The 27,146-nt window shown below is 35.1% G+C and overlaps 2 protein-coding genes and 1 long non-coding RNA gene across 8 annotated transcripts; 1 reads left to right on the plus strand and 2 right to left on the minus strand.

Annotated features, from left to right (window-relative positions):
* Positions 1-98: 98 nt before the first annotated feature.
* On the minus strand, positions 99-1,686 carry LOC122134988. The gene is made up of 3 exons (XR_006153237.1): positions 1,409-1,686; positions 688-1,011; positions 99-215 (listed from the first exon to the last, which is right to left on the minus strand). It is a non-coding gene; the product is annotated as an uncharacterized LOC122134988 (long non-coding RNA).
* Positions 1,687-7,011: 5,325 nt separating this feature from the next.
* On the minus strand, positions 7,012-10,895 carry LOC109070921 (SLAM family member 9-like). Of its 3 annotated transcripts, XM_042712348.1 has the most exons (6): positions 10,122-10,894; positions 9,568-9,894; positions 8,901-9,200; positions 8,591-8,719; positions 8,388-8,455; positions 7,027-7,294 (listed from the first exon to the last, which is right to left on the minus strand). In XM_042712348.1, the coding sequence occupies exons 1-6, from the start codon at positions 10,186-10,188 to the stop codon at positions 7,244-7,246; spliced, it is 942 nt and encodes a 313-aa protein (XP_042568282.1). In that variant the 5' UTR covers positions 10,189-10,894; the 3' UTR covers positions 7,027-7,243. The 3 variants fall into 3 exon arrangements, with proteins under 3 accessions (XP_042568283.1, XP_042568282.1, XP_042568281.1); XM_042712349.1 differs by lacking the exon at positions 8,388-8,455 and having other exon boundaries at positions 7,012-7,294; positions 10,122-10,824; XM_042712347.1 differs by lacking the exon at positions 7,027-7,294 and having other exon boundaries at positions 7,493-8,455; positions 10,122-10,895.
* A 2,863-nt stretch (positions 10,896-13,758) lies between these two features.
* On the plus strand, positions 13,759-27,049 carry LOC109112664 (gastrula zinc finger protein XlCGF49.1-like). Of its 4 annotated transcripts, XM_042712345.1 has the most exons (5): positions 13,759-14,206; positions 14,974-15,113; positions 20,830-20,918; positions 24,193-24,852; positions 26,441-27,046. In XM_042712345.1, the coding sequence occupies exons 2-5, from the start codon at positions 15,097-15,099 to the stop codon at positions 26,473-26,475; spliced, it is 801 nt and encodes a 266-aa protein (XP_042568279.1). In that variant the 5' UTR covers positions 13,759-14,206; positions 14,974-15,096; the 3' UTR covers positions 26,476-27,046. The 4 variants fall into 4 exon arrangements, with proteins under 4 accessions (XP_042568279.1, XP_042568276.1, XP_042568277.1 ...); XM_042712342.1 differs by having other exon boundaries at positions 13,762-14,206; positions 24,193-27,049; XM_042712343.1 differs by lacking the exon at positions 14,974-15,113 and having other exon boundaries at positions 13,767-14,206; positions 24,193-27,049.
* Positions 27,050-27,146: the final 97 nt, after the last annotated feature.

Raw genomic sequence — 27,146 nt, forward strand, 5'->3', positions numbered from 1 at the left:
AGTCTGAACTGTTTTAATAACAATCAGACATTTAATAAACATAACCACATTTAATAAACTTGACTGTTTCTGTTTCATTTTTGCATGTCAATACTTGCCTTCTTTTTCTGTTTTTTTACACTTTTTGTGTTAAAGCAAACCAGCAACTACAGCTATGACCAGCAGCAGCACTATAACTGCGACTGACTTTGTGTGACGTGAACGCTCATTCAGTGCTGTAATACACAAAGAAAACAGTCATTAGTGTATTCATAATATGAATATAATACAGTATAAACTTTGGAAGAAAGTATATTGTGATGGATTATGTCATTGAACATATTGCATTTCACCTAAACACCTCTCATGTCTGATATTCTGTAGTATTTACAATCATTAAAGAAATCATTTGATGAACAGTTTTCCCGCCTCCTTCTTCCCGATCTACAAACTTTGATACACATTGTACCTAAAACATCAACACTATTGTCTTTCTTCCGTCTATTCATACGTATTTCCATCAGGAAATATAAAACAATTGCACATTAACAGAGAAATGTCTTACAAAACAGGGCTTGGAAAAAAAGTTTGACTCTCACTTTGATTTGTCACTTAACACTTATAAATCAAAGATGAATCGTTGAAAATGTTTTAATTTTGAGAATCATCAAAATCTAGCTAATCATTGGCAGAATACCAATTACTCACCAAAGACAGTAACATTGAATCTCTTGCGTGTATTTCCTATGTTGTTGATGATCTGTAGTGTATAAAGTCCAGATTGTTCATTTGTGATGTTTCTGATTGTCAGAGATCCAGTTTGATCGTCCATCTGGAGTCTTTTCTCAAATGTTGGATTAGCATCTATATGGATGACCTGTTTGTGGATTTCAGCTATACGTCTCTCTTGAGGTCCAAACATCCACAGTATCTGATCCTCTCTCTGTACTTTAACATCAGTGTTTAGAGAAACAGAATCTCTCTCCATCACTGATACTGACTTCATTTCATCTCTATCAGCACCAAACACACCTGGAGGAAAAACATACAGTTTATCAAGCAAATAATAAATAAAAAAACTGTTTAAAATCAAACAGAAAATTAACAAGGGAGATCCATTAGGAGAAATATTAGGATGATATATTGCTCTTAAGGCAAGACAGTTCAGGCAAAAAAAAATAAAAAAAATAAATAAATAAATACACCAGACTTTACAGTTCTATTCATATCTATATTCTGATTTTTTTTAAGAATTAATTTTTAAAGAATTCTGAACCTTGCTTTATACATTGTTCAGATTTTTTGTTGTAGAAATTATGCAGATTACTATATATATCATATATATATAGCATATAGATCATGCCTTATTTGCATAACATTTCAGAAAACTTAATTTACAATTCTTAAAACAAAGGAGTTTATGACGTACCATTCGACAGCAAAAAGCACAGACAGAAGAAAGATGCACTGTGAATCATTTTTCTGAATAAACAATACAGCCTAAACATGACACAGAATCCAAGTGCGTGCGAAAAACAATCAGGTGCTCCGCTTACAAAAGCATGTCCATTCTCAGATGTAGTTCACATGTTCCATCACAAAAAAAAAAAAAAAAAATATCCATAGGAAAAATAAAAAATGATTACAAGCAATGAATAATCCAATTTAAGATAGCTAGTGCCATTACTGTAGGTTTGAATTATTGAAAGTCGGAAACTTTATTGTGAAGCTCTCCCCCCCCCCCCCCCCCCCCCCCAATGCACTTCATCTCTACTTGAACAAACAGCACTTAATTCTCTAGTAGCCTACTATTAAACTTTATTGTGAAGCTTACTGTGAATCCCTCTAATTCCTGTTCTTTTAAGGTAAATAGTTATATATATATGTAGCCTATCATATGGTAAAATAATTCTATTTATACACACTCACACTCAAAGCTGAAACTGAGCTGCTAGTAAAGGCATAAGGCAAGGCAAGTTTATTTATATAGCACATTTCATACACAATGGTAATTCAAAGTGCTAAAAGACAATAAAATAATAAAATAAATGGTTTAAAATGAATTTAAAACAGTTAAGAATAGAAAATGATAACACAGAGTTCAATCAGATAGGACATCGCACAGTGCTCGTTCAATAAATGCACAGCTAAACAGATGAGTTTTGAGTCTAGATTTAAAAGTGCCTAATGTTTTAGCACATCTGATCTCTTCTGGAAGCTGATTCCAACTCCAGGTGGCAAATTAACTAAAATTTTGTGTGAACCCATTTTTTGTTTTCCGCATTTTTTTCATACGTGAACCCTTGGTTTTTTCATACTCTGAACTTTTCTAACTGACTCGATCCTAATAATCTGAGTGGTTCTAATTAATGGATAATTAATGCATCTCTTTCTGACAGAGACAGATACGGTGGTAGCAGAGATCAATATATCAAAGAAATTACAGAAGTGATCAGATAGTGCTATGTCCTTAATGACATTGGATGAAATGTTTAGACCTCTACTGATAATTAATTCTAGAGTATGTCCACGATTGTGTGTGGGTCCATGCACATCAGGTCAAAAGTGTTTAAAACCGTTATAATTTCTTTTGTAGTTCTGTTTTCTGCATTATCTATGTGAATATTAAAATCCCCTGCAATAGCAAAACAGTAAAACTCTGAGGAAATCATTAATAGCATTTCTGTGAACTCTTCAACAAAGGCTGGAGAATTTTGGAGGCGTGTAAATAATGATAAACAGAACGCATGGAGCACCTTTCAGCACAATCCCTAGATATTCAGAAGACAAGTACTGACCAATTGAAACTTGCTTGGACTGATGGACATCTCATGTTCATTCTGCATTTAAACAAGGGACCTTGTGAACAACTGTTTCAGTACAAAACCACTTTTTACTTTGTTTTTAACTTTCAGAACCAAATTGTTCATGAACTACTTTTTTAAAGGCACAGAATGTAAAATAATAAAGATGCTCTGGCATCTATCTATCATAAAAAAAAAAAAAAAAATTAGATACAGTAAATTATACAGAATCAATTTTGATCTCTAGAGAGACTATACTAAAGACTCTGACTGTAGTCAGGTTTTTATGCTGTGTGTCTTGTGATTCTATGAACCAAATCCTGAACAGCAATTTCTTAAATAAAATGTTTTCTGTGCATTTAGCTTTGGTTTAACACACTGTATGTTAGGCCATGTAAATCATATTTAAATTGCATATTGAAAATCAGCAAAAAATAAAAAATTAAAAAAGTTTGCATGATAGGACTAGGTGTTATGATCTCAATATTCAGCACCATTTAACTGCACCATATAAAATTTTCTACTTCACTGTGAGCAGAACATAGCGAGACGCATGAATTGTTACACTCTGATTTTGGTTCAGCAAGAATCTAAGATCATTGCCTAATCCATGACCGTAGTTCTTGCCTCAATACCCAATACTCAGTCATGAATTTACAATTGCTTTATGCTTGACTGTGGAACAATAAGAAAAAAGACTAGTTTGGTAAGATGGATAGATAAAGATGGTACAATTCTTCACTGCAGTCATCGGGGTGGGGATCCTTGACGTTTTGATGATATCCCTTACCAAAAAGAAGTATAATAACAATACAACAATATAAATTAAACCAACATAAATACCAAAAATTCAAGTATGAAAAAAAGGTGAAAAAAAGAAAATGAACTGGATTCAGAATGATAATCAAAAACACAGATGGGGTTGATCAACATCCCAAAGCTTGACAGACGTCACATCTTCATGAGTCAACATTTTATTCCATAACGTTACACAGTTTTGATAAAGTTTTATGCCCGATCATGTTAGATTATGGGTGCTTCTTAAATGGAAGGCTGCATCCTACCAAGGCTGTGTCCTTCCTAAATCAGCTTGAGGAACATTGAGAAGTCAAGTAAAAAGAGGATGAAATATTAAAATTTTTGAAATATTATTTGCAAATAGGTCAAAATGATTATAGTTCCCTTCACACCCTTCACTGTTCTACTTCTTTATGCAATATGTCTTATTAAAGTATAAAATTCATGACTCCCACATTAATCATTTCGTTTGAATCATCAGTGGCAAATTCTTTAAATATGAAAATGTACTTACAGACTGTGTGTCAGAAGTGCCAGACTGTCCTTGCAAAGTTGGAATTGCCCCACTTTATAGAAACAGACTAAATCATCTTAAACAACTCTCAAAATAAAAATTAACCACCCACTTCAAAATGCGCTGCACACATCTGAATATTTGGGCTGAACTGTTCTGGAACAGTGTTGTAAATATAACTTAACCACTGATTTCTAATTGTCCCCACTTTTAAAACACCAAAAAAAAAAACATCTCATAAACAGCGAAACATACAACTTCTCCATGACATGGCGGTGGCGGCAACAACAATACTACAACAAGAATCAAAGTTAGCCTTTTTTCTTTGTGTGAACATTTGGGCGGTGCAATGCAAATGTTCACACATCGTTACGTAGACATGTGGGGGCTTGTTTAAACGAGGCGTTTAGGGGGATGTGGTTGACTCTTAACTTTTATAAAGAATATCTCTCAGGGGGTGATGTATCTGGATGGATGTAAATATTTTGCAATTAAATACAAGAAGTCTTTTTGGCAATGGTCTAGAGTTTAAACAATTTATATTAAATATACAGGAAAAGCACAATATAATTTGTATTCAAGAAACATGGCTCAAACCGTGGTGGAATTTTATAATATACAACATATACAACAATTAGAAAAGATAGGGAAAATGTACTAGATATAATTTGATAAGTACAGATAAAGAAAAATAAGCAATAGTAAACAGGATGACAAATTCACATAATGTAATATGGTGTGGAGACTTTAATGAACATAATGTAATATGAGACTAGTAATATGGAGTCGTAGGAAAACAACAGATCTAACAAGTATTAGAGGATAATCAAATAGCATGCACATTTCTTGCCATGACAAAAATAGTATCAAAAGCATGCACATTTCTTGCCATGAAAAAAAAATAAAAATAAAAAAAAATTACTTCTTAAGATGTTGTTTGGTGTTGTTAATTTTAAGGAATTTGCATTCGTTTTAATAGTATATGTTTTGCCCTGACCATGTTGTAGTATCCTATACTCCACTACTATGAGTGTTAAAAAAATAGAAAAAAAAGTTATTTGTCTAGCCATGGAAAATGTAGTCAAATATTATAATTCTCTTGTAAATATTATAATGTTTTTGAACCATCTGTGTATGACATCAAAGTATCGCGAGAGCTATAGCGAGAAGACGACTCCGTTTTAGAGCGTCCCTGCAATCGGTCTCACTCACATCCACCATGCTTGTAGTTCTTTCTGTCCGTGGTTGTAGTTCTGAACCGAATGGCTTTGAGTATGCAGCACATTGCTTAAAGCTCTGGCTCCCTCTAGTGTCACTGGCATGAATTCACCACGTTTTACAACTCAAGCACAGAGGCAAGGTTCATGTATTAATCAAAATAATTACTGTGTAATTCCACAATGACATCTTTATTTAAAACATGACAAACTTTATCTGTCTGGAGTTGGACTGAAGATGTCAGTAAACAGTAAAAGACTCTTTATAGATAATTTTTGTGATGGCAAAATTATTTTTAGTGGTGCAACACTGGTTTAACAACAAACACATGGTCAGTGCGTTTTTAAAGTCTAATACATTAACTTAGAAAAAGATAACAAAGGTTTTGTTTACATTGTAATTATGTTTTACCAGTGAGAGTAGTGCAGTATTAGTATGTCAAAATCAGTAGGGGACACATTACAGAAAATACTGAGTATTACTAGACTTTTCTGACGAGCTCAGAGATGAAAATGTAAAATACAGTGGAAATGTACCAGTATTATTTGCACAAACATGTCCTGTCTGACAAGCTGAGGAACAGCTGTCGGTTAGGGTTAGATTAAAATGGGCGTCAAACATTCAGGATCTAATCTGTTTGAAAAAAGGAAGTATATATAACAACTGAAGACAGTTAACCATTAAAATTCCCATTTATCTAAAAGGCAGAAGCAGTCAAACTAGATGTGGCCTTCCTGGAGGCCTCCTATGAACAGCCTGTGAGTCAATCATAATGATGTAAAATCTCACCTAACTAATCATTCTGGAGCTGCAGGAAATAAATAAATAAAATAAAATAAAACACCAACACAACAACAAAAAAACAAAACATAAACAGAAAACAAATACAAACTCAAAATATTAATATTAATTTCCTTAGAAGTGCAGGCACAATAATACAAAATAGGCATTTTAATACAAAAGTATAAATGCATAATACATTTCAGAAGTTATTTCATAATTTTCTGATCCAAAAATTATAGAAAATGTATACAAAATTATGTACAAAAATATACATTTTGCATGCCAATAATTAAAAAAAATCAATAGCAGAATTAGTACATTTTTAAAAGAGGCGATAGCACAAAAAAATATCTAAGGCTTTTGTGTAAACTTAAGTGTCTATGAAGGATTTAAAAGAAAGATTCCATCAATAGAGGTGAGCTTGCATGAACATGCCTTGCCTAACAGGTAAACATCTACCCACAGATCAAGTAACAGCATGCTGGCGGGACAAAGTTAGATTAAACTGACACCAAACACTGAAGGTCTAATGTAACACTAGGAATAATCCATTAAAACATATCTAAGCGATTTTCCGGATGAATGGTCAGTTATACTGAGTTACCCACACGAGTGGAGATTACTCAGAAATATTTGACTGCTCAATAACAGCTGGCCAATCAAAATCAAGCATTCCAGAAAAATTAATAATACAAATATAGGATGTTAATGTATTTGTTAGCATTCTGAGCCTGGTTTCTCCCAAGGTTTTTTCTCCATTCTGTCACCGATGGAGTTTTGGTTCCTTGCCGCTGTCGCCTCTAGCTTGCTTAGTTTGGGACACTTCATTTACAGCGATATCGTTGACTTGATTGCAAATGATTGCACAGATCTTTATCTATTTAAAATGAAATGAGCTGAATGATGACATCACTGAATTCAATGCTTTAACTGTCATTTTGCATTATTGACACACTGTTTTCCTAATTAATGTTGTTCAGTTGCTTTGACAGAATCTGTTTTGTATAAAGCGCTATATAAAATTAGGTGACTTGACTTGACTTGACATTCTATGACATGGAATGACAGTGTAAGCTAGAGAAGTGTATACTTGAAAATGACTTTTACATGCCGGTTTCATATTAGTTGGCTAATACCACTGATCATGTCATTTTACATTAATACTCGAGTATATGACGTGCTGCTCTTCATCTGGTTTCTGAAAGAAAACAAAAACATGAATATCAGGTATTAAAACATGTAAAACAATGAAAAAAGTGTGTGTATGTTTATATAAGTAGTGTTTGTGTGTATACCAACAGTCTGGTAATGTGCTTGTAATACTTCTTGACTATCAACACTATAAATTGGCTCATGGTCAGCGGTTGAATACAAAGACAATTACAAGCACAGGGCATGATAGCAAAAGCATGATGTTTATTCAATCATTTTAAATAACTTTCTTAAATACTGGCAAGATGTACATGCACAATTTTTACCACAGAGTGAATACTTCAAACAGAGCATTTCTTTTGGCTTTTGATGGGTATTTCGGGGCTTTTGGGGCATTTTAAAAACACTTTCATTTTCGTCTGTTCATTGTTAATCACTGGTAGAGCTGCAAAAAGTCAACTGGCAGTTCCAGCACTGCTTTCCTGGATTTCATTCAGCTGCTATTGAATCATCAGGATTTATAATAAATTCTTTTGTGATTTGATCACTGACTGTTTGTCTGTTACAGATGCCTGTGGCTTTTCAGAGGCATAATCATGGTATTAAGTAAATTTACAACCTACGTCGGCACCAATAGCCTCGTGGTTAGTACGCAGACATACGCGACCCGAGTTTGAGTCCCGTCTCGAGGTCCTTTGCCGATCCCGCCCCCTTCTCTTTCTCCACCAAATGCTTTCCTGTCAGCTCTCTACTGTCCTGTCCCAATAAAGGCAGAAAATGCCCATAAATGTATTTAAAGGTAAAAAACTACACCCTTCCCAAACCCTATACTAGCTCTGAGAAATGAGAAGCCATTTTTGGTATAACGTGTTTCTCAAGTTAGCGGATATTGCACTGTGCCTTGGGGATGGTACCATGTGCAATTGAAGCCTAGCAGAAAAAAGCATAAACAGACATTAAGCTAAAAAGAGTGGTTTAAATAGCTTGAAAGGCCACATCATGCGCAGACAAATAAGTACAAACACTGACAGCAGCACAGGATGGCACAGTTACTGCTTTGTCACGTGTTCAAGCGCATGTGTCTCTCTCGACATCTGTAGTTTATGCAGATTCACTGCACACTGAATACAGTGTCTTACCGTACTGTGAACACTGCGTGCACAAAATGTTGTTTCGGCATAAAGCACCTCTTCCTCACAAGTCTGGACTGTTTTAATGATAATATCACATGGTTCAAATAAGTCTGAAATGGTGTTTAAAAACAGATATTGTGGCACATATTTTGAGATCTTGGTCTTGTCCCATAATGCTCATATTATTTGATGAAAAAGGTTATACTTGCCTTCTGAACTTGCTTGTTTCGAAATTTTGCATTTCCTGCGGTTAAAGTATATCACCCCCACAACTACCAAAACCAGCACCACCACTAAACTAATTAATAATACCACCGACTGTGACTGTTGCAATGGTCCTGTAATTACCAAGAGAAGAATAATATTAATTAATTAGTCCTGCAGTGTCTGATTTCAATCAAGAAATTGTTGTCACAGCTCTCATCTCACAACATGGCTTTGAACGGACAAGGTTAGAAAACTTGAAGAATATACCTTTTTAAACATACTCTTTAATCACTAATATGACCTCTGACCTACCTGCACATGTGTGACAGAGTTGAGTGATGTCCAGATGTTGAGTCTGGTTGCTGATGGGATTGTTGAGCAGACAGCTGTAGGTGTTTTTATCCTGATATTCCACCTCCAGAGGTAGAGAGAGACTGATGCTGAGATCAGACACACTGATGCTGGACAATAAACTGTTTCCTTTGTACCAGGAGAGAGTCACACGACTCACGTTCGACACTGAACACAGCAGCACACATCTGGACACTGATGAACGTTCAGATGATGAACAATTTGAAGTGTCTCTGGTAATGATCGGAATGGGAAGAGGAGCTGGAAATATTGAGAATAAATGAACATACAGTAGATATGTAAACGGGGAAAAAAACTGAAGAAGTGGTATTCTGTGTTTGGACTCTCATTCTGACGGCACCCATTAACTGCAAAGAATCCACAAATTATCAAACAATTTATATTTACTATAAAAGTTTTTTTTTTTTTTTTTTTTTTTTTTTTTTAAGCAATAAGGCACCGGTAGCTGTGTATTGTAAATAAAACTGGCCATTGTCCCATTTAGCTGACATGTAACCTTCATATTATTCAAAATACAGCACAGTTATTCATCATAAATGACATATTCTTCTGATCATTTTCCCAAAACTTTATTTCTTAGCATCATTAAGCATGTAAAATTGCTCACCATAGACAGCAACAGAAAAACTCTTGGATGTAACTTCATCTTTGATGATTTGTAGTTTATAAAGTCCCGAGTGTTCAGTTCTGATGTTTCTGATGGTCATAGATCCAGTCTGGCTGTCCATCTGCACTCTTTTTCTGAATGCCAGAGTACTGTCACCTATATAGATCTTCTGTCTGTGGATTTCAGCAATACGAGTGAATGAATTGTTAACTTTAAACATCCACAGTATCTGATCATCCCTCTGTACATTAACATCAGTGTTTAGAGTGACAGAATCGCCTTCCATCACTGATAATGACTTCATTACATCTGTACCACCAAACACACCTGAAACACAGAGAAACATTTTTTTTCCAATTTTAGAGTAAACTACATGACAGAAACCAATAAGTAGGCTACACTAAAAAATACTGCAGTCGGAATGTTTTGCACATGCTGTGCTCCAAGGTTGAACATATTCACCGAAATACAGAACGTATTTATTGTGTGAAAAGATAAAAAAAAATGCCACTTTTGCGACTGAAACACTATATAATAAAAATTTAATCACTTACCATGTGAGAACCAAATCCATAGACAGAGGAAAAAAGATTTATAAACCATATTCACAGTTCCCGACATATCTAATTAATGATCTCCTCATGATTTAGTAGCGCGAGTTTGCTCGTCCGCTTTTTTCAAAACTATCAAAGTCGAGGCAGATATTAAAAGTAGCCTACTACGCTTACAACAAGGACAATAGTGCCATCAGTTGGCCTATATTAAAAGCAGTTACGTAAGTATTGTTTTCACTTTAAATTTTTAAGATGGGTTACAAATAATAAAAATAAATAAGATCTATAGCCTTAAGATTTGCGTGGGCCTATTACTGTACGTCGATTGAAATATTATATCCTGAAATCTGTGGTAGCACATCCATCCATTTTAAAAACGCACGAGTTTTTTTTTTTTTTTTTTTTTTTTTTTTTTTCTGTGAAGAAAAACGAAATAGCCAACAGTATCGAAAACTCTAGGCTACTTCTTGATTTCAGTTTCCAGACTTCAATTTCGTTTACTTCGTCTGGATAAAATCGCTCCGCCCTTTAGGGGTCCTCCTAGCCCTATTGCCTCAGTGATGAGCTCATATGAACAGTAGCCTAAACTCAGCGTGGGTATCAGTCCTTGAGACGTCTTTACAGTAGCTATCAGGGGAAATTCAGTTCTTTCACTCATAAAAACAGGATGAAGGCTGTGAGCAGGAACTGTGTTGTAGTGCAGAGTTTTTTTTCTTGCATGATTGTATTTATTTTTTTCAACTTGTGGTTTGCAGCTCGTCTCGTATCTTAACTCCTTCCTGTCATATTCCTCTCAGCAAAAAAAAATTCCCTGCTGAGCACAGCTCTGTTAAAGTTTTTTCATGAGTTCCTAGATATCTAATCTGAATATCAGTTTTGTTATTTGCATACCAAACTAATTGCAAAGCTGCTGCTGAGTCTATAAATCATAAAGTCCATTGACAGGTATAAAAAGACAAGGAAAGATTACATCAGCTCAAGATTCATCCTTAAGCACAGGAGCAAATCACCATCAATAAACCTGAGAAGTTTCAGTGCACAAGGGTTACATACAGAGTTCTGGCATTAAACTCTGATGGTGCAGTCCGATAGGTCTAACTCAATCTGACGTAATGACATCATTATCACATGGCACAGCTGATTGGTTCTCTCCTGTATTGGTAGCCAATGAGAACAAACATTCAAATATATGTCTAGAGCTTGCCGTAGCAGTGTAGCTTGCTTCAGAACCCTCCACCTTCTCCAGCTCCACCTATATAGATCTGCTACGAGGTGATTCATCATTCATGTATGCTATGGGGTTATTTCATGTATGTTATATTTGCAGCAGCAATATTCTTACATGCTCACTGGACCATGTTGTGGATGTATTGGCAGTAGCAAGTCTCGGTACTAGCAGCGTAGCAGATCTATTTCACAAAGACAAAATAGATTGACATTGTCATGTACATCACCATGCCAATCCCTCCGAGAGTTGTCATGACAGAAATAAAGCTGTATAATGAATAGTTAAGGCTTTTTGTTTCTATAGCCACTTTTTTTTACACTATCTAGAGATGTTCTGACACTTGGGTTTTGATTGGCCACTATTTTCTGTATAGAAATCTTAAGTTGAAAGAAGTTTGTAAGATGTAAATATATGTGTGAATAATATTCCTGCACTATTCCTGTGTTTAACAAAAATAATTTAAATTACTTTTTTGAACACCATCTGCACACTTGAATGGTGCTTCATGGGAATTGTAGAACAACTTTTTTCTGTTCGGTCTCAGTTGACTCATTGTTCTCACTCATGGAAACTCAAGCTCAAGGTCACCGTCCTCAATACAGACTTTTATTTCCTCTGACTCTGAGCAACTAGTTCATGTTTTCTCTCTTCTAGCTTTTCTTCTGTCACGTCTCGATTCTTTGCAACTTCCTCAACATGTGAGTTTGTTTCTCTTCAAGTCCACAGCCAGTCGTTGTTACAGTATCTATTGGCAGTAACTGGCAAGAGTTCATCAGAACATCTTACTCTATTTTAATGTATACATTTCTGTGATGAAATATACTGTTTTAACGCAATGCTTTTTTTGTCTACAGCACCGTTACAAGCCCTGGCTTCATCTCCAGCCCTTTGCCCACAAACAGTGTTTCCACAGCATGTTCTGCACGCCTTCTGCATCTCATATCTCCAGTAATAGTCCTCTGTACAACATCTGACCAAGGACCACAGCGCATCTCATTTTGAGCAGAGCAGGTAATGTGTCACAGTATATGAAGCATTTGTTCTGCGCATTAAAAAAACAAATTCTTGTGCAGGTCTGCTTGGATTCAAAACAGAAATACGAACAGTAAAACAGATAACAGAAAGTTTTTTTTTTTTTATCTGTAAAACATTGCATTTACTGTTATTGTTTTGTACCATTTTGTTTGCTAATTTATTGCAACACTAAAGCCTAAATTAATAATTGATGTGAAGTTGTGAAATTATGAAAAATCTTTTTTCTCCTTGATCTTTTGAAATACAGCATACTATATATCACTCAAAACTTCCTCCTCAGTCTAAAAACTCAATATATTGGACCTAATCTGCAAAAATGCCACTGAAAAAACCAATTCAATTTGTTAATGTGATAAACCTGAACACATTCAAATAATAGTATTTCTGTGGTTCACTAATGCTCTGTCTAGACTAGCTAAAGATGCTTCAATTGTGTTATTGATTAATGGAACATAAAGCACTTTATTACTTTCCATAAAATAAACATATGGAATGCTTCTTAAAATTCTAACATTATTTTTGTCTTGAGTTTTTTTTTTTAATGTGAGCCTTGGCTATGTTACTTATTCCAGAGTAATAATAATAATAAAAAAAACAACTCTTGATTCCTGTTTTATAATGTCACATAACTACATGTGACAGGCTCACTTTTAACTACAAGTCACTTCCTGTAAACACTCTGAAAATGTCTGGCCTTTGCCCTTTTTTTGGATTTTCTACTGTACAAACTGCAGCTTAGAGCAATGCGTTGACCTTAATTACAGAAGAGCGGAAACTGACATGTGATGTGATTTCCTCTCAGCAACAAGCAGCTGCAAGGAGGTACAATGGTCACAGTGGATGACATCTGCACTAAATGACCTTTATAGGGCTGCACAAACAAATGGTGTGTTATGGTTGTTATTTCCCTGCAACTACACAAAACATCTGCTTTATATAAAGTGAAACTGGAGCATAAAAACAATGAAGTACAATAGTCTTTTTGTGAAGGCAGTGAATGAACTCTCTGAAGACCATTAGGGTTGTTTATACAGGACTTGTGTCAGTCAGCATGGTTTTAATTATTTTTCTAAATACTAAATTCTTTTTCGAAATACTGTCTAGTGGGACCAGTGCAGTTTGACTCAGCATGTGAATGATTCTTACAAGCCGGTTCTTTTCATTGAATCAAAACCATTCAGGGAAACCAGTGTAATCTGATTCCTGAATGAAGGACTCATATAAGTAGGTTCTTTTCTGTAAATAAAAAACACAATGCACCGATGTTGTCTGACTTCTGAAAGAAAGAAGAAAGAATAATTATCAGTCGTGTTCAGATGAACTGTTTACTAACCTGTGGCAGATCTCCCATCTGAAGGCAGTAGGCTATGTATGATTAGCTGTTCTGATGTCAGATCTACAAACACAAACATTTGGATCAGTGTGAGAAGATTTTGAGTGTATTAAAGCATTACACATACCTCATGATATGATCATCATTTATGATGTCTAATTAAAGCAATATGCGTTCCTATGCTATTTCCTTTGACATCAAAACAGGATGTGCTGCCTGCAGGGCCGTATATAAGCACCATAGACACTAGACACATAGACACCATTATTGCACTGATCTGCTGCACTCCATTACGTAGCACTCTTGTTAGGATGACAAAAAAACTTTAAAAGTTATATTTTCAGCCTGCTCTGCCTCAGCGATCTAACATCAATGTCACAATAACTGAGATGGTCAATCAAATCAAAGTAGGCGGAGTTTACCGTTCACAAAAGCAGATTGCGATTTCCAGCACGAAGCGTCAGTTTAACGTTGAAACAAGACAGCAACGTAAGTTATGGAAGTTGCAACTCATTTACCTTTTATTCTCTCTGTTGCCGCCGGCACCATTTCGTGGCGAAGCTGTGTGTTTCATTGTGAAAGTGAAATGACTTTGTTTGGCCTTGTCACGCCTAGAGCTGATCCATGCAATGCAATGCGAGGAAATACATCAACTTCGTGCTGCCGGATTGGCTTTCACTGTGGACAAAGCGGGGTCCAGCCCGGGGTTGTCACGTGTGGTTGCCGCAACCCCCGGCCGCTCCTTCATCGAATCCGCAGGCCATTCCTCGTTATAGGCACTAGTTGCCGCTCACTCAAGCCGCGGGGCCGTTTTGAACTCAAGGGACAGTCTGCTGCTTCTGACTCACAGTATGTAAGCCTGTTTTCATATGTAAAGATTTGTCACTGCTGATTCAAACGTGAGTTTTGAGCAGTGTAGAGTAGCACTTGTTTGTCATTTCTCAGATCACAAATGTAGAAATGATTTTTGTTTTGGTGATGTTTCCATCAGACGCTTGAAACATTATGGCCAATCACAACGCACTGGATAGCTGGCCAATCAGAGCACACCTCGCTTTTCAGAGCTTTGTAAAATCGATGCGTTTCAGAAGGCGGGGCATAGAGGAGAAACAATAATGTACATTATGTGGAAAATAATGTGTTTTTTGAACCTTAAACCACATGAACAAATTTCATTACACCAAATACACAAAATAATCTGCTTTTTAGCAACATCATATGACCCCTTTAAAATATAATTTATTTCTGTGATGCAGCGCTGAATTTTCAGCACCATTACTCCAGGGGGAAGTTCAAGCTCAAACCGGTGTGCACCATTTTGCTACGGTTTCCGGTTTGAAAGACCTGTTTCCTGGAAAAGGTGTGCAACAAGGTTTGAGATGCTTTCTCTTGTTTGGTGAGTGTGACAAAAATGTCAGCCTAATCAGCAGCAACATGTATATAAACCACGCAGTATTAAAGAGACAGCTCGCACAATGTAATTAACATAAAAAAAAAACGTTCATAAGAGCAAGTATATTGTTTGCAAAGGATACAAAGAATAGCATCCAAAATGTTGTGCTTCTTAATATTTTTTGGAACCTGTTATACTTCTTTTTTTTATTTTTTGATGAATAAAAGGATACAAAGAATAGCATCCATCAAAATAGTAATATTTTCTAACAATATACCTATTTATCACTTTTTATCCATTTAACACATTCTTGCTGAATAAAAGTATTTCTTTCTTTTTTTTAAAAAATAAATAAATAAACAATTTACTGACCCCAAACTTTTGTAACACAAAATTTATATTTTGAACAAACACTGTTTAAAACAATGTTGTCTTAAAAAATAAATACTGTTTTTTTTTTTACTTTTTATTTATTAATGAATCCTGAAAAAAAGTAATCACAAGTCCCCCCCAAAAAATATTAAGCAGCACAACTATTTCCAACATTTATAAATCATAAATAAGCATAGAAATAATGGAAGTAATTGGAGTAATGATGCTGAAAATTCAGCTTTGTTTCACAGGAATAAATTATATTTAAAAGTATATTAAAATCTAAAACCGTTATTTTAAATTGCAGTAATATTTAACAAAATTGTGTTTTTTTTTTATCTTCTGTATTTTTGATTAAACAAATTCAGCCTTGATGAAAAAAAACTTCTTTTATATTTTCTTTTCATAAACGTACTGATCCCAAATTTCTGAATGGCAATATACATATATATATATATATATATATATATATATATATATATAAATATATATATATTTTTTTTTTTTTTTTGTATACAGATACAGAAAAGACTAAAATCAATGATAGAGTCTATAAATGGTATACTGGGTGCGCTTTCTGCTGTTTTGGTCTCCGTGAACTTCTTTCGGAAATGCGTCACAAAAAAACAAACCAAAACTCTGCGAATACTTGACACACAGTACTGATCCGTCTGAGCTCATTATGTGCAGCCACACCTGAGCTCAATCAATTCAAATCAAAAAAAAATATTCTCTGATTATGTTATCCATATGAAGCAAAGCGAGCTACAGTCTTTTCCCTCTCAGAGCTCATTATGTGCAAACAAATCTGCGCGAAAACGCCCTCATCACCTAAATACACAAAATAAATAAAAATAAATAAATAAATCAAGATTCATCTACTTGTCATTGTTTTTGGGAGAATACTTGAGGAATAGGTTGGAATTTACCTCAGAGGAACAGTGAGAACTGACGTGGCTTTATTCAGCGGAGGAGATAATTTCTGTAATTTATTCTTACTTACATTAGTTAACATTTTATTTTTTACATAAACTTAAATGCATTTTACTAGTTGGATTTTTCCTAAACTATCTTGCCAAACTGAAATGAAAGCGAGTAAAGTATGCTGAAATATGATATGCATTCATATTTAAATAGGCAACTTATGCATATAGGCTAAATGTCGAACGAAATGAGGATGTAAATATTTTGCATATTCATATAATAAAAATATGAGATTTTCATACAATATAAAGTAATTTGAATGTTTACACTGCAGCATGGTGAATGTTACAGTCTGTATCTTAGATGTCGATGTTTATAATGTGCTAAAAACTAAGAATTTAGTTTTTAAAATATCAGAATGTTGTTTATGAACTGTGTGGTAATACAGACAAAGCATATGTGCATGAATGACAATACAAAATCATGTTGTTTTTTGTGGACAAAATTAGTATTAGTGGCTGCTAATGTTGTATAGGCTACATGTACAGTATGTCAGTGTGTATGAAATATGGTAGTTATAGCTTTAAAAAAAGATTAATGCTTACAGCTTAAAATATCTTAAATTGTGTTCTGAAGACAACCGAAGCTTTTATGGGTTTGGAACGACATTTGGGTAAGTGATTAATGACAAAATTTTCATTTTGGGGTGGAGTAACCCTTTAAGTTACTTTTCAGTCTGAGTAATTAGAAAATGTAATTAGTAATTAACTACTTTTTAAAGTAACTTACCCAACTCTGGTAAAAACAAAATGTTAAACTGTAATGAGCCTCTTCCTCACAAGTCTGAAGTTTTAATATTGATATTCAGATGTACTGTAATACTAATAAAATATATATTCTGATTCTGATACATTAATTCAAGCACATCTTTATAAAACTTGATTTTGTCCCGGAAAGTCTCGTATCATTTATTGAAATACTTTCAGTCTGATCTTGCGTGTTTGCAGATCCTGCGGTGAAGGTATATCACTCCCACAGCCAAAGCCATAACCATTAATATCACTACACCAGCTAGTTTCAGTGGAATAAGTTGTGACAGCTGAATAATATCTATAATAAACAAAGAGAAAACAGTAATAAATGTGCAGTAATTGAGTCCTAAAAGACAATGATGTTGTAGAATGTTTTTGATCTATCAGTCATTAAACACTGAACCATTTTACTCACCATAGACACAAAACAGACACAAACAGAGAAACTCATGTGTGACATCCCTCTGGTGTTGATAATCATTAGTTTATGAAGTTCTTGTGGCTCAGTGGTAGAGCATTGCGTTAGCAGCGCAAAAGGTTGTGGGTTTGATTCTCAGGGAACACGTTAGGTAAAAAAATGTTAGCCTAAATGCACTGTAAGTCGCTTTGGATAAAAGCGTCTGCTAAATGCATAAATGTAAATAAAGTCCAGTGTGTTCAGTTCTGGTCAGAGATCCAGTTTGACTTTCCATCTGCAGTCTGTCTCCAAATATCACATTACTATCAATGTTCCACTTATTGATTTCCGCTATTCGGTTTTCAGAATTCTTAACTTGAAACATCCACAGTATCTGGTCGATTCTCAGTACTTCAGTAACATTAGTGTTTAAAGTAACATAATCTCCCTCCATCACTGACATGGTCCTTATTTCCTTTTTGACTGTTTTTTTTTACCATCATTTTGCATCACCCTTTACTGATATTGAAAATTTCAAAATAGATAGAATGTGTTTCTTAATAAAACTAGCTGAAAACACTTGAAAGCAAAAACCAGTGACAGAAAAATAAATATTTACGAACAAGACGACCATACAGAAGCCAATTCTTGATGCTTGTTATTAAGGAATATACATTTTCTGGTGAAAATTACCCTGCTCCTCACAGTTCAGCTACAATCAACATATCTTTGAAATCTCTTCACAGTATCTATATGTACATCAGATAATTATGTCTTTCATAGAAACAAACAGGATGAAGACTGTGACCTCTTTGTGCTGTATGGAAACATTACTCGTTCTACTTTGTGGTTTGTACATGTAATCTACATCTTCTTCCTGTCAATTTCCTCTAAGCAAGAAAAAAATAGATTTTATAAATCCATAATTGATCAACAGAATATTTTTTATTACATGCATATCAGAAATCACATCCACAGAGTCCACACACAGGTTATATTCATTTATTTTTAGACAGGGTATGATAAACATTCTAACAAAACCTGTAGATTAAATATCAGCAAAGTTTCATAAAAGCTGTCTATTGGATAGCTAATTTCAATTCATGTCTATTCCTCCTCATTCACACTATCTAGAGATTTTCTGTCACTTTGGGTTCTGGTTGGCCACTATTTCCTGTACATCAAAGAGATAGAAATCTAATAATGTTGAACAGTAGCTCTGTTGAGGTTAATGTTCAAAGTCTTACTCCCACTGTCTGTTAAACAATGCCCAGCACATCATGGAAACTGTTTGTTTGTTGTCTTGTGTCTCACCTCAGTTGACATCAAGGCCAGGTTCCTGTGAGTAAGAACTGTTAAGTCAGCTTACCATAGCTCTTCCACAGCATACACCACCTGTACCACATGTGACTGGCTATGACCACAGTGCATCTCATCTTGACTAATTTCGAAAAGAGCAGGTAGTGTGTCACAGTAGCTTGGTTTCCATCACCCTGCTTTTATCTGCATTTTGAAGTATCGCATCAGAGTCGAGTGATTGAAACGCTGAATTTCGAAAAAAAATGCCTGCTCTCCTCTATTGCATCAATCAGCGTTGCCAAGTCCAAGTGATATTACGCAGTGCCTGAAAATATTGCCCAGCTAGTTTGTGTAGTTGCAAAAAAAAAAAAAAAAAAAAAAAAAAAAAGTTTGTGTAGTTGCAGAGTTGCTGGGACTATTTTCAGGTGCTGCGTAATATCATTGCGCCTGCTGCACCCATGGTACGGTAGCAAAGTTCCTTGATTATTACGCCGGAATGAGAGTATAGTTCCTAACCATATCGGCCTAGAAAATCACAACTTTTCATTTTCCGTCAGTCTTAGTATACGATGTACCTACAGAAGATTTATGTTTTAAATAGGAAAAATATAAAACTCTTTGGTCATTTTTGAGCGAGATGCTAACGGTCTAATCAGATTCAATGATCTATGCTAAGCTAAGCTAATAGTGCTACCGTCAGACCCGGAGACCAGCTGAATGGATTCGAAAACCCTGTTTAGCTCTAGGGGAGTTGTAAAATGAGCCTATTTTTATTTATTTTTTTAAAGACGGTTCCTTTAACTCTGGCCATCGGATCCACTTTTCTACAGAGTTCATCTGCAAACTTGATCAAACTCACTAAAGACCTTGATTCGCTTGTTCAGGTATGTTTGATTAGGATTGGAGCAAGAAAGTGGACCTAGAATGCCAGAGCTGAGAACAGCACCACTAGACTTTAAATGTGGTCTGTATCTCCCTCTGGTGCTCCTTCAGCATTTCAACAACAGACAATTTAAATAAAGGTACATTTATTTAATTATAAACATGACAAAAAAAAAAAAATAATAATAATAAAAAATCCAATGAGAGTGTACTGTGAATTTTTTTTCTTTTTTTTTTTTTCTTTTTAAACAGATGTAACAGAATGACAGTATCACATCTGCATTCTCATTAGACGGTATATCAGTGCAGTAAAACATTTATTAGGGCAGTATCCCTGAAGGTTCACCTGAAAGATTATACAAAGGAGAAGCCTTACAAGTGTTCATTGTGTGAAAGGAGTTTTACTCAGCTTTAAAATTACATCAGAAAAGGCACAACGGTGTGAAGAATCATGTGCTTTGATTGTGGGAAGAATTTTATTACAAAAGCTGAATTGAAACTGCACCAGAGCTCACAAGTGTTCACACTGTGACAAGAAATTCAGTTGGTCATCATGTCTGAAAACACATGACAGGAGTCACACTGGAGAGAAGCCGTATCACTGCTCTTCATGTGGGTAGAGCTTTAATGGAATATAACTGCAGGATAATGGATAAAGTTCTGATGGCTGGCTGTAACTGTATTTATGTTGTAAATAAACATGAATTTAAACTCAATATACTGATCTGTTTTAACAAATGGCTTATGTATTGAGATAATTATTGTAGCTAACTAATTTAACAAACAACAAAAAATAAGGTACATGACAGTACTAAACACTGGAGGAATGGGCTTGATTTTTACATCTTGTTTACATTGGCCCTCTGGTGTCCGACTGACAATACTTACTGTACTTTTAGTTGTTGTTTTAAATATTCCCTTTTTCAAATCGTTTATTTTGAAAAACAGTCTTTAAATTATCCAACGTGTTTGTAATGGTATTTGAAGTGAAAACCATTGTGTTGGATTCTATTGTTTTTTGTTTTTTTTTCAGCAGGGCCATGAGACATTTATACATGCTGACAGCTTTCAACACCCATCTGTTGTGTGTGGAAATCACCCGAAATATACAGCCACAGTCAGGTGGGCCACAAGATTTCAAGAAAGCATATGACTTTTCTAATACTCACTCCAGCAAAGTAAGGCATGTGACAGTGTCAAAGACATCACGTGCACTAGATTTCAAATCTTGTCTATAGCGCCCTCTGGTGACTGACTGATTTAAACTCGCTGTATTGTTTCTAACATTTCAGGTACGAGGAGTTTGATCCGTACTGTACTTAGAGATGCTGACCTGAAAAAGCACCAGAGAGTGCACAGTGAGGAAAAACCTTACAAGTGTTCAAAATGTAACAAGATATTTAAATGGTCAGAATATCTGAAATTACATGAGAGGACCCACACCGGAGACAAACCTTACAAGTGTTCATACTGTGACAAGAGATTCAGATGGTCAGATTATGTGAAAAAACATGAGAGGATCCACACTGGAGAGCAGCCGTATCACTGCATTCAATGTGGGAAAAGTTTCTGTCATTTATCATCTTTACTTAGTCATACGAAAAAGAAATGTTTGAAATCACAGTAGTTGTTCCTACTTTGAAACAACAACAATACTATTGTAACAACCTGGAGCAGCAGATTATTACAGAAAAAAACAAAACAATCTTTACTACATTATCATATTATTTTAATGACAAAATTTTCATCACGCACACTGTATGCAGACCCAATTTATACTTAAAACCCAACCAAAATAGCCTTAAGTAGTTCACCTTCAGATCCAGCACATTAAAATGTGACAGTAGGTCCTCACCAAACATGACCCAATAATGCAATAAAATCTATTTTAGAGTGATAGTTCCCCCAAAAATGAAAATTCTGTCATTAATAATTACTCACCCTCATGTTGTTTCAAACCCGTGAGACCTTCGTTCATCTTTGGAACAGAAATTAAGAAATTTTGGATAAAATCTGAGACCTCAAAAACATCGTCAAAACATTCCATGTGACTTCAGTGGTTCAACCCATAATTTTATGAAGCTACGAGAATACTTTTGGTATGCAGAAAACAAAAATAACGGCTTCATTCAACAATTCTTTTCCCTCGAGTTACCATCTACCGCCATTATCGAAAGTAACACGACGCATGCATGTGCTTTCCTCTGCTTGTAAACAAGGCACAGCGCATGCATTCTTTATGTCAGCAGCATCACACGTCCGCAGCTATCCCTTTAAATCTGCCCTAACCTGTTGCAAGAGGCGACAACACAAAGAAAAATCGTTCACAGTTGTCACAGTGATTTTCAAGACCAGTGGTTTTAAAGGAAAACACCACCGTTTTTCCATATTCCACTATGTTCTTCCCTTAACTTAGACGAGTTGATACGTACCTATCTTGTCTCAGTGCATGCACTCAATCGCTATAGCGGCGCGTGGCGCCACTATGTTAGCGTTTAGCTTAGCACCATTCATTCCTTAGGATCCAAACAGGGATGAATTTAGAAGCTACCAAACACTTCCATGTTTTCCTTATTTAAAGATGGTTACATGAGTAGTTACAACACAAAATAAAATGTGACAAAATAAAAAAATGACAAAAAACTAAAACAAAAAAAAATATAACAATAACACATTGCGGAAGAGCACTTTGCAAGCACTTCGACCTCGGTGCAGTAATATCAAAACTCCTGAAAACTCTCCCTCTCCCTCTTACTTCCATCAATACAACCAACGTGAGGAGTTTTCAGGAGTGCTGACATTCAGTCAGTCATAATATCAGAAAATACATGAGAAGATGCATACTTGAGAGAAGTCATATAGCTGCCTACCTTGTGGGAAGGTTATCTTCTTAACTCAGTCATCCAAAAACCAAAAGGTTTGAAATAACAGTGTGGTTCATCTTTAGATCCAGAACAGATAAGTGCGATACTGTGTCCTCATCAAACATCAAACAAAAAAACAATCAACAAAAAAATCATACAAACATAGAAAAAAAAAAAAAATAAATAGTAAAAAAAATACACAAACCAATTCTCATTCATTTCTTCTTATTTATTTTGTACTTTGAGTTCTTTTGTGCTAGAAAAAATAAATGCAGTTCGAGCTAGTAGATATTCAAAATACCTCCTATTTATTTTTCAATATCTAAAATAACCAAATGAATTGAGAAGGTATAAAAAGGGAAGGGAAACGATGTTATTCTGATGCACACTCATACCAGTCGGTGGCGGTAATGCACAAATTCGTTTCTAATAAAACCTCAAAAGAAGCAGTGGAAGCTGTATTGTTTTCATCGGGTAAGCACTGTTTGTTATTCTCCTCTGTCTTCCTCCAGAAAAAAAAAATAATAAGCATAAATAAATAAATATATAAATAAATATGAAGTAAGAATATTATCATTCCGAAACATGAAATTAGTGCTTTTTTTAATGGTTTTATTGACTTATAGTTATATTAAATGTTCAATATTGAATATTGAAATTTATATGATTGAGTTTGATGTAATATATTATGCTGCTGTATGTAAGTTATTTACCTGTTGTGGTTAATAAAATGGGATCACGCAGAAAGGAAGCTGGAAGAACTACTGTAGAGATGAGTGTCATTTGTATTTGTTGTTTCAGAGTTTCAGACATTACTCACAAATATAAAAAATGTTTATTCATATCAGATTGTGAGTAATAATATAGAACAGTTTTATAGTTTCAGCATGTATCTAGAGTCAAATAATCTGTTTCTACTACAAACCCTGATAGCACACGTACATCATGGAGATCTTTATTTGATGTCTGCATTTACATCTCCAAGACGTCTTTTTTTTTTTGTTCAGATGTCAAATAGACATTTAGAAGATGTCTTTAAGATGTTTATGATTTAGAATGTATGTAAAACTGACATCTGAAAGACGTCTATCAGATGTTTGTACACAAGAGATGCTTTCCAGACATCTTGCAGATGTACGTGTGCTGTCTGGGAACACTTAAAATAAAGTGATATCTGTACTGATGATGCTGTAAGGCTTGATTTAGGAGTATCACTACAGAGCTCTTTATTTCTACGTCAGTAGTTCCGCTTTTCACCACATTCATTATGCTGATGAGTTCAGATCATGCTTTAATTGCTACTCAAAGCTCCTTTCATTGGTACAACAGACCAATATAAATTACGTGATCACTACTTTTGATTTTTATAAGATATATATCTAACTGCATTTATTTTCTCATAGTCTGTGATAAACCACATTTCTTATAAAAACAGCAAATAACTAAATACTGAACAAAGTTCATATAAACGAGAAGTTAAATTTGGTTTTTATGATTTGCTGAAAATGAAACCTTTCTTACTTTCATTTTAGACCTGATGGAAGAGAATGCAGAGAGTGAAGAACGGAGTGAAGTGGAGGAGAAACATCATGTCAAAATTGAAGAAAAATCTTTGAGTTGTTGGCAGACTACAAGTAATTTTTTATTGAAAGGAACAGCCAGTACATTTTTTACCTGCATTCAATGTGGAAAGAGTTTTCTAAACAAGCAATGTTTTGAACTTCACATGAGAGTTCATAATGGAGAAAAACCATTCATGTGTGATCAATGTGGGAAGAGTTTCACATTAAAAGGAACCCTTAGGGATCACATGAAGATCCACACTGGAGAGAATCTGCACACATGTGATCACTGTGTGAAGAGTTTTACGAAAAGAGGAGCCCTTGAGGATCACATGAAAATCCACACTGGAGAGAAACCACACACATGTGATCAATGTGGAAAAAGATTCACAAAGAAAGGAGCCCTTAAAGATCACATACAAATCCACACTGGAGAGAAACCGCACACATGTGATCAGTGTGGGAAGAGTTTCACAAAAAAAGGAGCCCTTAATGATCACATGAAAATCCACACCGGAGAAAAGCCGTACATGTGTGATCAGTGTGGGAAGAGTTTCAGAAAGTCATGCACTTTTAAATCACATCTGCTTTCTCATTCTGGAGAAAGACCATTTAACTGTGATCACTGTGGTAAGGATTTTTTTAGGGCGGATGCCCTTAAGGACCACCTGAAAGTTCATACAAAGGAGAAGCCTTATGTGTGTTGTTTTTGTGGAAGGAGTTTTGGTCAAATAAGTAGTTTAAAATTACATCAGAAAAGACACAGTGGTGTGAAGGATCATATGTGCTTCGAGTGTGGGAAGACTTTTGTTAGAGATGCTGAACTGAAGCTTCACCAGAGCACTCACACTGGAGAAAAACCTTACCAGTGTTCACACTGTGACAAGAGATTCAAACGGTCAGAATATCTGAGAATACATGAGAGGATCCACACTGGAGAGAAGCCGTATCACTGCCCTCCATTCGCATGGGTTGTTCCCAAATGAATAATATATTATATACCATTTTGTTTAAAATATATTTCAAATCATTATGCTTCCTTATGATTTTTGTATTTTGTCCAATTTAAATTTTAATTTCTTATAATGCATGTGTATCTCATTTCATTACTTTTTATGTAAACCATAAATTTCTAAAGTTTTCTGTGCTCATACAAGCAGAAAAAGAGCAGCTGGAAAAAAGACAAGCAGTTTGACTTAGTGTGGAGTCCTTTCTCTTACTTTTGTTTGATGTTACGTCACAGAGACGTCTATTTGACGTCTGCATTTACATCTGCAAGATGTGTTTTTTTTAGAGTGTTTGCTCATCTGCAATACGTCTATAGGACATTTCATCGGTCATCAAGTTTGACAACACACAAATATTGAGGGGTTTAGTAATGACCGACACTTCTATGTATAATGAAAGCAGAGTAACATATTGAAACTCATTGGCCCGATTAACTTGAAACACTCAAAACAAGCACTACAAAATAAAAGAACACAAATTGTATACAATCCATATTTAACGGCATTTAATGATTTGACATTTAAGTAGATTAAATTTTCATGAAAACATCTTGTTGGTGTCGTTACATTCATGTTATTGCTGTGCTTTCGTTGCACAATTTGTCCATCAGGTATTGCCAGCATACGGTGTTTCGAATTGTTTTTTTTGATTCAGAATTTTGGCATCAATATAATGCACACGGTGTTCAGCATTCTGAATGATGGATTAGTTTTGCTTTGATACTGGTGTGTGTTCTGCAATGCATCTCTGTGAAACTGTTTTTACTTTGAAAGCAGAATAAGCAATATATTAAACTTAATCCTGTCAGTTTCACATAAATATTCTGTACAGTTCTCCAGCATAAAAAGCATGGGCCTGCCAGAGAATGCCATATGTTGCTGCAGCCTGGATACCTCCAAGTGGAAGGGACCTTTGTCATATGTAGGAGGTTAACAGTCAAGTTAGTGGGTCAAAAAAAAAGAAAGCTACTAGGGACTGCAACCACAGGATGGTGTCAGGGAATCACCTTCACAGCCACCTCCATCATCACCATCACCTGTTCCTAATCTCACCCGATCCCAATCGCTGCAGTACTGATCACCTGCACTCTCTAATCCTTCTCAGCATGAAGCCACCTTCACTTTAGTGCTTTGGTGTCCGGTCTACAGTTCACCACACTGAAAACTACACAGACTCTCTATTCGCTAACCTGTGTCTACTCTATTTCCAGAACCTCTGACGTTCCTCCTGTGTTCCCCATTGTAGTCCTCCCTGTCTCCGGATTCCAGTATCAGTCTCCAGCCATTCAGTCACCCACTCATCTGCCAGTTTACCCAGTTGGACTAGTCACTATCACCTTCCCTTTTCTCACCATTCAACACTGTTCAATAAACCCTGTTCCTCCGTTTACCATCCATCTGTGCCTTGATTTGTGACAGATGGGAAACAGGAAATGGGAACAAACTAAAAGTCAACATAATACCAGAGTACAAGCTTAAAATGCACAGTATTTTTTACATGTAACATGTGATCCACATGTTAAAACCTATTATAACATGTGGAAAACATGTCCCACATGTTGGTAACATGATTGCCACATGTGCTCTATTATGTTGCACATGTTGTCTACATGTGATCACATGTGGAAAACATGTAAAATTCATGTGTGTTTTTTCTGTTAGGGAATAGCACAACCTTTTTTGGTGTTAAATAGAACCCTTTTTATACGGTTGCATAAAGAACCATGCTTTGAAAGTTCTATATAATGGTGTTATAAATAACCTTTTTAATGATGGTTTATTTTCATTAATTAACATATTAGTATATTATATCATTAATATTAGTATTATTGATATTATTTGTATATATTATTTACTACTATTGTTTTTTTGTTTTTGTTTTTTACCCCTTTATCTGCCTGGTCATATCTTATAATG

Source organism: Cyprinus carpio, chromosome A22 (genome assembly GCF_018340385.1).
Source record: "Cyprinus carpio isolate SPL01 chromosome A22, ASM1834038v1, whole genome shotgun sequence".
Taxonomy (NCBI): Eukaryota; Metazoa; Chordata; class Actinopteri; order Cypriniformes; family Cyprinidae; genus Cyprinus; species Cyprinus carpio.